Source organism: Chroicocephalus ridibundus, chromosome 1, assembly GCF_963924245.1.
Source record: "Chroicocephalus ridibundus chromosome 1, bChrRid1.1, whole genome shotgun sequence".
Lineage (NCBI taxonomy): Eukaryota > Metazoa > Chordata > Aves > Charadriiformes > Laridae > Chroicocephalus > Chroicocephalus ridibundus.
Window position 1 is genome coordinate 22,067,590 of NC_086284.1, and position 12,106 is coordinate 22,079,695.

At 39.4% G+C, this 12,106-nt stretch overlaps 1 protein-coding gene across 6 annotated transcripts in view; it reads right to left on the reverse strand.

Moving 5' to 3' along the window:
• The window catches only part of PSPC1 (paraspeckle component 1), a 72,862-nt gene extending 62,886 nt beyond the window's left edge, over positions 1 to 9,976 (reverse strand). For all 6 annotated transcript variants that reach the window (XR_010070497.1, XR_010070494.1, XR_010070493.1 and 3 more), the window contains exons 1-4: positions 9,452 to 9,976; positions 7,281 to 7,582; positions 4,525 to 4,620; positions 3,321 to 3,517 (exon numbers count right to left, since the gene is read on the reverse strand). Coding sequence is in view for 1 of the 6 variants with exons in the window: in XM_063330739.1 (XP_063186809.1) it covers positions 3,321 to 3,517; positions 4,525 to 4,620; positions 7,281 to 7,582; positions 9,452 to 9,835 (979 nt within the window). In the remaining 5 variants the exon portion in view is untranslated. The remainder of the gene's footprint in view (positions 1 to 3,320; positions 3,518 to 4,524; positions 4,621 to 7,280; positions 7,583 to 9,451) is intronic.
• Positions 9,977 to 12,106: the final 2,130 nt, after the last annotated feature.

The window sequence follows — 12,106 nt, forward strand, 5'->3', positions numbered from 1 at the left end:
GATCTACAAGTTTGGGCTGTGCAGAGCCATTCATATTAAAAGATCTGCAATGATGGTAATTCTGGACTGACATACATTGAACACAGGCCCCTTCTCTGAATAGAAGAAACCTGCACTAAAGCAGCTGTGAAATAAAAAGACAGAAAGCATTATCATTAGCTTCTGCACTTTCTTGTGCTTAAAAATGAGCAACTTCATTTTATCCTCAACGTTCTGCACAGGGCAGAAGGTGAAAGTGTACTCTCACCTCAGAAGTTAATCCTGCAAGCAGGGATACCAAGTCCAAAAAGATTTTTAAGTTGTTTTAGCTGCTTATTTTTCCAGTTTTAAAAATGGAAAACAAATGCCCATCTTCCATACAACTGATAAAGAATTAAGCTTCTGGTTAAATTCAGTCACATTTTCCAGTATTTTCATGAACTATTTAACCACCATTATAAAGAGTATTTACAGAAGTCTGAAGCATATCACCAACATGTAGATCAGAAACATCATGCCAATTTACTTACACATGGAAACACGTATTCTGCTTTACAAATTACTTCTGACTCAATCTGTCAAAACACGACACTTAAAAGTGAAAAATTACACATATCAAACGAATGAAGTCTACCTTCAGTATTAATACCACACCATAAAAACCTGAGTACTTAAGCCCACATGTTCTAGTTCAAGTCCTACTATCTGTCATGAAGCAATTTCTATAAAACTTTCACCTGCAAGAGTATATGGACTGTAGTAAGCTCACCCTTCCAATCTTCTTTTTAGCTCCTAACAATTAATATATCGTTTCATATTTCAGAATAATTACAGAATACACCTTTCAATCTGTTGTTTGTGCAACAGGTATACAAAAACACTAATTGTAGGTTCTGATGCCTCAAAAGCTTCATTGCACCTTTCTTAAAAACCCTGTGATGCAATCTCATTAATATAATTAATATTCTTGGCATGGTCTGAACTTACACACAGAGATACTGTTCAGACCAGCAAGATTTCGAAGCAACTAATGTCTGAAAATAAATACAAGAGAAAAAAACCACCTTATTTTCATATACAATGAAGCTAGAGAGTCACCAAGATTAAAACAGAAGGAATGTTTTGTTTACTAACCACTAGAGCTTGGCAAATTAAACAACTGCAGGTGAATAAGCAGAAATCTAATTATCTGAACAAAATTCCAAGTTATTTGGTACCAATGACACAAATGGCAAAAGAAAAAAACCTTCCTCTCAGAATAACAAAAAGCATGTTTCCTCACTGGAATATTAGCACCAAAAGCATTCATATTCTAGTTGCTCTTTAACGGAAGGGGTAATTCTCTTCCATGTAAAAGTGGAGCTTAATAAATGTTCAAAAAAAGGAATATTTTTTTCCTTCACAGAATCCTTAAAAGAAACCTTAATATCCAAAACATGCCTAAGCAGTTCTCCCATGTTTTATCATCAAAACCTTTTCTATCCAATCTGTATTTTCAGCACTGAACCATCTTCACCAGTATCAGTCACACATATACACAAAATTAAAAATGTGTGTCTAATTGAAAAGAGATTGTGTACTGTGTATTATAGGCATTGTTCTTATATCACATTAACTTTCACATTCCTCATCTGTAAGTTATGCCTATGCTTACGTGCAAACCAAATGCTTTAACATTTTTTGCTGGAAAATAAACCAAGAAACAACTTGACAGTTGTCATTTCAGACACTGCAATAGCTATTCGGCATTTCAAAACAATTCTTTATTTTATTATGCTCTGTATTTCAGTACAAGATCTTATACAAACAGTATGGTTTCACACTAAAAGCAAGCATGCCTATTTAGAAAAAACAGGCTAAGAAAACTTTGTCCTAATGACAATTTTCAGTTGCAGTAGATCTAAGAATACTATATAAAAATTAAATATACTCCTTTTCTTTTCCAGTTATGAAAATGTTTTAAAACATATTTTAAAAGACTATGTGTTTATACTCAATATATCCAAGCATTTAGGTACTTTAATTCCACCAATTTAGTGAATACTCTAATTCAGCTCACATAGGTATTTTCAACACATCATTCAAGTCAGAAGAAAAAATTAAGATAAACCAGTCTCACACAGGGAGGTCATACTACCGACAAAAATGTCCTTATAAGCATTACGTAAAGCCAAAAAATTGCAGCAGACAGCTTGTATGAGTTACCTGGGTTTAAGTTTAGAAATGCACCCACTACTTAGAATCTCAAGAAGTTCAAATTCCTTTAAAATGCCAAGACACCCTTATTCGGCCTATCAAGCTAGTTATTGTACTGTCTTATGATCTAACACTCTTAGGGATAACAGTTTTTTTCATGTAGCCATGATCTCCCTTAAACTAAGATTTAAAAAAGAAAAATACTTCAGTGTTTCATTCATGCAAACAAACCTTGAGATCCTTTCCAAAAGATCTGTAATATATTTAAACTTGATCCACTCAAGTCTTGCAATTTAGCAGTCATGCAGAGGAAACGAAAAGCAACTAGTAGGTCAATAGTTCTGAACTGGAAAGCAGCAACTGCATGTCCACAGCATTTTGGGAAAACCTGTTTTGGGGAGAAGGCTAACAAGCAGGAAGTACCAGACACTCGCCCTGCTACTGTCCTCTCTGCCCAAGAAACACAAGCTCCACCCAGCTCCATTCTTAAAGGTAGGGCTTGAAAGCAATTGCTTGAGGACTTTCTTCCCCCAGTGCTAGCAGAAAATGTCCAAACAATTACAAAAGAGGGATATATGATCTTAAAATTTCAAGAATGACTGAAATTCACGGCAACTGTGAGTTATTTTGAGTTGTTACATACATATAATACTATGCACACACCAGAATTCTCAGCTGGGTTTCAAAAGAAAAAAAAACAACATTAGCTGCTGGAACATTTAAAATCATACCAGTGGTGCACAGAACAGCCAAAAGAAGCATGAGCTATCATTTTTTAATTTTTCCTGCACGTTGCCCACAAACAGTACTTAGTCCTATCTAGTACCATAAGCAACACCAAAAATGGAAAATAGTTTTACTCATGAATGTGAAGCTACCATTCAATTTTTTTACATAAACTACTTACACTAAAAAATTTAAGAAATGAAGAAAACAAACCTAGACAATCACCCCTTTCTCATTTTCTTAATCCCTGAAAATCATCAAGGAACACATGTAAGGAAAAAGATTACTTCCTTTTTCTCAGTTCAATGCATTTAATTAAATAGCGTCTGGCAAAATCTCTAAGTTTAACATACAGCTACATGCTACACAGAAAATCTGTGACAAAACAAATTTAATACTAGTAGATTATCTGATTTTACCTTGCCTCATCAGCATTAGTTGATGCTCATGTCTAGCTGCTTCCATTTCTGCCTCTAGTTTCTCTTTGGCTTCTCTAATGTTCCTGTCAACCTGTTCACGCTGTTGCTTTTCCATCTCATCAAGAGCCTTCCACCGTGAAGCATACTCAAACTCAAATGTTCCAGGCTGAGCAAAACGTGGAGGCTGTTCTCTTTCCCTAATAAAAATTTTGCAGTTAAAATGTAGAGAAGGACACATTTAGATCAACAGCTGTAACAGCCAAAGAATTTATAAACAATCACTTCAAGTGTAAATCTGACTTTAAATCAACCTGTCAGATGACTACATTTTAAACCAGTGAAAGCTTAATTCAGCTGCTAAGACAAGTAATGTGATCAGAGAAATTGTCCAAATAAAGATCTGTTCAATTTATATAATTTTAACATAAAAATTCATGTTTATATCAATATAAAATACTAAGCTGCAACACTAAATTAACTGTGTCCAACCTTCTAAAACAAGCAGTCAATTTATTTAAATAAATATCAAAGCTTACTAGACAACTCAGAATATTATCCAGAATCTCTAAACATTAAAAGGTGACAACATTTTATTTCACATTCTAACACTAATATTGTAACTTTTTAAAAGTGGTATTCTACAGCCTTACCAGAACAAGCATTTTAGCTTCAAGCAACATGATTTCTAAATGGCAATCAAATCTCAATATTAAAAATTAATATTATCAGATGAGGTGTCTTCTCTTCCACCTCATGATCAAAACTCACTTTCTCATGTCATGCTCAAAGTTTTACCTGAACCATGGAAGCTGCAAAGATTTTACACTCCACTGACTTTACAAACAGTTAAGGGGCTATTCAGGAACAAAAATATGTGGTTACACAAATCACTGCAGGATTAGACCACACCCCTAATCCATAAAAGACTGCCTTGGCTGGCAACAAGCTCCAGCTGATTTCAGTGTAGGCCAGGAATCTGTCTACTTTAGTAAATGCACCGCATCTTAAACCAACAAGGTAAGTCTGAATTTTACTATGATTACCAAATCTTGGCATGGCCCTATTTAATCCTTCAGCACAAAACAGCACAACATATCAATACTTTCTGTCACTGAAGCGCAAAAATAAAAATTAGCGTATATTTACCAAGCTAACTAAGTATCTAAATCATGTTTTATAAAGTAAAGCTAAACACACAACTTACTTGTGATACTGTTGTGTTTTTTGCATCAGCTTCTCTGGAAGCCCATCTTCATCATCAAATTGCTCCATTGGTTCTACAACAACAGGTCGAGGTGTTCTGGAAGACAGTTTCAATTTAACAACTGAATCATAAATGAAGTAGATAAAGTTACTTTAGTATTTGAGGAAACATTCCAAAAAGCTAACATGTCATCTATAATTCCTGTGTCTTGCAAACTCTTCTTAAATTGTAGCATTCCAATGAATGCTGATTTTAAGAATTATCTTTGAAAATAATTGTTTCTATACTTGAAACCAGCTATTCCACATAGAAACCACAACTTACTTCATGTAATTCTACTTGCTATGAAGTATTTAAAGATTAAAAAAAATATACCAAAACAATTACAATCAAACAACTACAAAATATTTAGGAAGGAACTAGCTTTTTGTTTTCAGTGAGGGAACACAGGGGTCATGATTATATTGGGAAAGCACCAAACAAGCCCAAAAAAGAACAAATGCAACCCATTCATATTTCCGAGAATATTAAACGTTTCTTTTGAAAGTTACTCTACAATTGAAAACAGCTTGAGAATTTGGCATTAATATTCCAGTGATAATTACAAAAACAATTTCTCCGTAAGTTATTTAAAACCCATTCTTTGAACAACTGTACTCTCACAAATCAGAATCCTAATTTATCTTTGAAAACATGTTCCTTGAATTCTCATTATCTGTAGTAATCAGAGGCAAGTATTAGCCAGTACTGCCAAGAATAGCAATATAAGGATCCTGAACTGTGTAAAAAGCTCTCTGCATCAGTCTTGGGAGCATAGTACACACCTTGAAGAGGTAAGAAAAGAGCTAGTGACACTATTTTCAAAACGCTGGCAACCTTTTATTGTGTTCCACACCTTTATTTCACTTTGCAGATCTTTTCACAGAAAAAAATCAGTATATTTTAACAGCAACAGCTGAAAAAGAAAATTTCCAGCAGCAAGTGCAGATTGAAAAGGTGATCTGTGATTCCAGACTTCACAACTCAACAACTCTTTCTCCTGATGTTACCTGCACGTCAATTCCTGGCAGTACTGTTATTTAAATGCAACTGAACTGTGGTGTTAACAAGTTATGATTTAAAACAACGAATTTACATCTCTCATTAATGCTTCAAATGCCTAGTTTTGATATATTTAGCCCATGAATTTAAAGATTTTCTTTTTATTGGGCAAAGAGTTTTCAGCTTAAAGTGTAAAATTTTAGATTCTGAAGCAAAGCATAAAAGTATCATGGCAGCAGATTGATGCTAATTATCTTTGCAATTGTGCATTAGGGAACATGTCAGCCACCTAAGCAAGACAAAGATCAAGTGCTTTTTATTCACTCAGGCCACAGTTAGGTGGCCATTTCAATCCAGCTAATCTATCCATCTGGTAAAACAAAAATACCCTCCCTCATATCCCAGCTTCTTTTTCCCTGCCACCATCTCTCATGCCAAGAATAGCTCTCATGTAACACAGAACTAGATTAGTTCCCTAGTTTGGCTCACCATGCTTCCATTCAAATACAAATGCCAAGAAAACCCAGGGGAAGAGAACAAATTGCTGGCACCAACTGATAACAATAAAGACATGTTCAGACTGAATATACTCTGTAGCCACCAGGTCAGCTCCGTGGCACATAAAATTTATAAGATTACCAGGAGAAAGAGGAGTTCCAGACCCTTTCCTCACCTGCAGTCTTCTCCTGGCAACATTCTCTCCTCTGCTGGATCTGATGTTCATAGCCCCCATGTTATCATGTTAGCAAGCACCTTCACGTGTTTTAACAGCCAAAAATGAACAAAAACACAGCTGAACACTCTTTTGTTCTTTTAGCAAGCACAAGTGGCTTATGGAAGTATCAAAATCCTCAAGCAGATAAAAGACCAACAGTACAGCCAGGGCAGGAAGAGAAAAAGAACTACAAATTCCCCAATCTGATGTCAGCAAGCTTCCATGCCTTGTTTTCCCAAATGAAAATCAGGAAAGTTTAAAAAAAATAAAAATCCTGAATATCTATCATTTCACAGAGTCTTTAAAAAAGCACTTGAAAATGTCACTAGTGAATGTGTTAAAGCACAGCAGTTAACAACTGTCTTCAGCAAGTACAGAAATAAGAGACAAGTGCTGTAATTTGCAAGCTTGCTTGCCCTTGAAATAGAAAGTTTTCCAGAGCTGGTTGCCATAAACTTCTGCAAATTCTAAGTTTTCATTTAAAAAAAAAAAAGTAGTACTTCTGGCCTTTCAAGCCACAAATAAACCTTTTGAGATAGAAATAAACACAGGAACACTTTCATGAGTTTACAAGAAGTATCAGCAATGTAGTGCACTGTTTTGCTACAAAACAGAGGAATATTATTTTGTCACATTGTTACTGGGATCAGGAAGAGTACACTCAGTGAAAATGAAGTCTCACTAGAAAAAGCCCTACTATACACAGAAGAAAAAGTAACATTGTGTATATATATAAGGAAAAACAAAATGTTGCTATCAGACTTTCATATGGTAATTACAAGTCTTAAAAACTTCAGTAAGCAGAAAAAGATGGTTTTCCTGACCAAAAATAATCAAATCAGCATAATTGGTGTAATCATGTAAAACACTTTAATTTCTCACCTCACAGCTTTCCTAATTTGAAAATAAAATAGGAACTACAGAATACCCATGAATGTAGTTTTCTTTCACATCAGAAAGATATACTCGCACAAATTCAAACAAAAGCCTGGGAACTTACGTTGTTAGCAAGAATGCCCCATCACTGCATCTTTCTAGAGCTTTCCGTGCTGGAGGTTTTGCTGCAAACTCTACGAAACCTTTTCCTGTAGCTCTGCCACGATCATCTACTACAACAACAGCTCTTTCCACTGGCCCAAATTGAGAGAATGCTTGTTCCAGCAGCTCATTAGAAACCACAGGTGAAAGATTCTTGACCGTTAGGGCAGCTCCATGTGTAGCAAATCGAATTCGAAGTGGTCTACTCTTCAAAATAGTACCATCAAGTTCTGCCTTTGCTATTTCAGCCAGTGTCCTAGATTCCTTTTTCAAGATATAAAATATTTTATATATTTTATTTTCAAAGACAACAAATATTGCTTTTGTGTTCCCCCACCACCACCCGAGAAAAGTAGCAATGTCTTTTCCTTAACTTGAGCACATTAGCATCAGGGTTATTTAACTCCCCCCCACCCCCCACAACAAAACACCAAAGTTCCTGTCCACTGATTGAAAAAAAATATGCATTTGTCATCCCCTACGATTTATTCTAAAAAAAACACATCGGTGCAAATTTTTGTTGGACATTAGAGAACTTAACAAATTCTCATTATGATACATTTGTGCTGCTCTGCAAAGGCTTTCAGTACAGCTGAAAACTTGATGCTTTTTCATATTTACCTACACAAATGCCTATATGTTCCACCCCTAGCTCCACATAGTAGGAAACAGTATTTTCAAATATGACCGTACAAGATCTAAAGTGTTTTGGTTTTCGTTTGGGTTTTTGTTTTGAAATAAGCAAAAATATCCCACTCGCTCATTACCATGATGAACTCTAAATTGATGTCCAATTCGAATTTCATCAATAAATGATGAAATTACCTGCTTTGCTCATACATTCATTCTTCTCACATTTATGGGATTTCTGCACCCACATCCATGAGACAGTCTGTAGAACTGCCTTTTTTCTCATTTCAGACATTTCCACCGAGTTTGATACCTGCAATCCCTTACATTTAAGGCAATTATTCTCATGGCCATTTTCTCCACAGTTCAACTGACTAGGCAAATTGTTAAAAAAATAACATATTCCCTAAACGTAACGGAAAAGGGAAGTTCAGATAAAAGCTATATCTAATCTACATTACATACAAAACTGAGTAATGACACGTAAATATATCGCACTTCCTCCAGAAAATTGCTATTTTAGGCTGAGGGATTCTCAGGGTAAAAGATGTACAGCAGAGTGCCACAAGCACTAATCTTTAAGACGACAACCAAAAAGAAAAAAAATACTAACCAGTAAAATATATGGAAAAATCATAACTAGAGACACACGCAGAGACACTAAAGCTATTCCCAGACTGATATAAATCAGTTCATTCTAGGCGTGGCAGTCATGAAAACTAATCCTGCACATTAAATTGACATTTAAATACAGTATCATAAGCTTTTCAGATTATTCCTTTTAAGCGTGCTCAACTTGAGCACATTTAATCGAATGTTGTATTATCCCTAAAAATCTAGTCTTATCTGCACACAAGTAATTTAAACAACCCGAGGTCCCATTTCTTTGCAATTTTTGTATTATATGGTTTGTTTTCACGATCCTAGAGCAGTAGTATTTCGAAACAATCCTGTCCAGTCTTTAACTGTGTTTTCATAAACGAAACTTATACTCTCAATGAACTGCACAGGCTGAAATTTGCCTCTACGCAAAGAAGGATTTTTGTCTAGTCTTTATGTAGGATAAATTCTCCCTGTTAAATAAGGCGAGCCTTTATGCAGGTATTACACGAACAAAGCAGATCGCACAACGACATCCTCCTCCATTCCCTGAAGAACTGGCTGCCGGAGTCCCCGTGGCAGCAGCACGTAAACGGTGACTGGTGGAAGGGCCCCCGAAGCCGCGGGTACCGCGTCGGGAGGAGGGAACCTCAATGCGAGGGGCTGGGAAGGCAGCTCACAAGGCAGGCCTCCCGCTTGGGTGTACGGAGGCAAATAGCGGAGGGGGAAGAAGGAAGAGGAAGCGGAGGGAAGAGCGCTAGTAGCAAGGGGAAAGACAAGAGAACGAGGGGCAGCTACTGTCTTTTTTTACACCCGCCCGACAAGGAAAGGCGGGTGGGGGGGAGCAAGGGACAGACGCCCCCGGGTTACGGGGCAGCCACGGAGGCTCGCGCGGGTCCTCACCAGGCGGATGAAGCCAAAGCCACGGTCCCGATTGATGAAGACCTCGCTCGGCTCCCCATAGCGCTCGAAAAGGCGCTTGAAATCTTCCTCGGTGATATCAGTAGGCAGATTCCCGACGAACAGTCGGCAGCGCTGCGTGTAGCTCTTCTCGCCAGGTTTGAGAAAGCTTTTGATATCGATGGTAAACCCAACCTCCTGCTCTTCATCTCCACCTTCCTTGCTCGGCACCAGCGCCATGGCCGCCGCCGCCGCCTCACTCTCCGTTTCTAGGCCCCGCAATCCCTTCAGGTTGCCGCCGCCGCCACCACCCCCCACCATGCCCAGGGGCGCCGCTGGGGAGCTATTCTCGATCCGCACTTGCTTCAAGTTCCTATTCGCTGCCATATTCAGACCTCGCTCCTTTCTCGCTGGTTTTTCTCGGGGAGGACACGGAGCCCGGTTCGGCGACCGCCGCCTCCGACCCTCCACCAATTCAAAATGGCGCCGCCACCAACCTCGACGAGTTGTAACGTCCCTGAGGAAAGCCCCGCCCACCCCCGCCCGCACCACCTCTCCCGCCACTGCGCCTGCGCGTTGCTGGGCGCGGGGATGGGTCCGCGCATGCGCCATCCTGAGCGGCCGTGGGGGCGCCGGGGTTGCTCATAGAGCTCTGTATGTCTGCCTCCCTCGGGTGCCGTTGTTCCCTCAGCTCCGGTATAGACGCGGACTCGCCTCAAACCATAAGGGATCGGTCTTCGCAGCTGCGGAGACAGATACGTACCAGTGGGCTGCACCGCCCGAGAGGAAAACCGGCCCAGAAGCTTCCCTGCTAGCTCGGCTCCCTCGGTGCCTGACCCGCCTGCAGGGAGAGCAGCCATGTTGGATTAGAGTAGGGGTCTCAGAAGCGTCCAGGTCCTGCAAACTCTGCGGCAGTGCGTCCACAGGCAGGAGAAGCCCTTGCTGGGGTCTCCTCTGAGGGAGAGGCAGGCAGGCGGGGTGCCCCCGTGCAGTCTCGCTGCGGGAGAGGGTGGGGGGCATGAGGCCAGAGATGCTGAGGCGGCTGCAGGGGAGCGACCCGGGGAAGGAACGCTGTGGGATGGTACGGGAGGTGGGAGGGAGGCAGCACGGGGAGCGTTCACAGAGTTAGATGTGGGAGACAAATCTGAGTGGAGAGAGGCCTTGTTGCATCTGCTGCTCGCAGACAATTTCTTACAGCGCAACAGCTTTCATTATAAAGGTGATGACTTTCTTACGAGAGGCGTGAAGTGAAAAGTTTCCTTCCTTGGGCACGCCATCTTGTAGCTAGGACTACGTGTGTCTCACGCACAGCGCAACACTACAGTTTTCTCTCCTCTGCTAGACACCCAGTTGCTGGGTTTGATCTGTGTACTTCAACCAGTAATTCAACTGGCACATGGTTTCTCAGACAAAGAGCTTGTCAGTCTGCCTGAGGCCTCATAGAAAGCCTGATAATCAGTTCTTGGCTCTTATTTCCATAGTAGTCTGAGTGTTTCAGGTGCCCATGTAGCTTTGCATCACACAGGGGAACTCCTGGACAACAGAGCAAGGCTTCAGGAGAAGTAATATTTGTTTTATTGATACAACTATAGCAATTAAAAAGTCCAGACAATCCCATGTGGTTAATAGTTACTTCAGGTAGTGCATGGCATGTACTGTTCTTTTGAAAAAGCAACATCAAGCATGATACACAAGAAAAAGTTAATTCTGCAACAGGCATGAATCCGTTGCTCAGGGATTTTCCTGTCTGTTGAGGAATATTTTAAGTTCTTCTGCCTCGTTTTTCCATTTGAGGCACAAGAAAGATCTCAGTCCCTTTCCTCCAATCTCTGAGTTTGTACCAGGATGTGGAGAAAACATGAGTTCCTGGACAGCATGTATTACTTTATCAGCCCACCTGTTTCTGAAGCAGGCCTGTGGGGTGTTGGGTATTGAACTGAGAGCAGGTTTAAACCTCTGAAAAGCAGAAAATAGAGATGGTAGAGGAAGGGTATCTACTGACAGCAACGGCAGGAAGCCAGGCAGTGTAGGAACATGAGGGAGGTAGTAGTATGGGACTGTCCAAAGAGCTATGGTTTGTAGTATATTTAGGATTCAATAACAAGTCTTAAGACAAAAAAGGAACGACTTGGAGCAAACCAATAGCTTTTAAAACCTGTTAAGCACGTAAAAGCAGTGAAACAGATGTTAGAAATGACGTGACTATACGTTGTAGAGAGCGAAAGTGCAGTAGGTAGGAAAAGGGAGATGTGTAGTAGTCTGCTTGTTAAGTTATTGCCATGGTGTAATAAAATTGCCATGGTTTTCAGACACAGCTTTCTAAATCAGGTTGGTAATAAAAGCTACAACCATTTAGATAGGCAACAGTGATTTCCTCTGTACTATAAAAAAGTCTAGAGGAGGAGCAAGGAGTGTTTACAAATTCCATACTATTCTTACCTTTCCTTAGCTGTATCAACCTCTGAGTAGTAAATGATGGTCCAGGAAAATAGATCAGTTAAATTCCAACTTTCAGAAACAAGAAAATGATGAATGTATCTGCAAAAAAAAAAAAAAAAACGTATTTAATATGCTCGTGGATCTATAGCTTACCTTCATTAACCAGTCTCATGGTATAACCATAATGCACATACTTGTACTGTTCTTGAACTTTGTGGA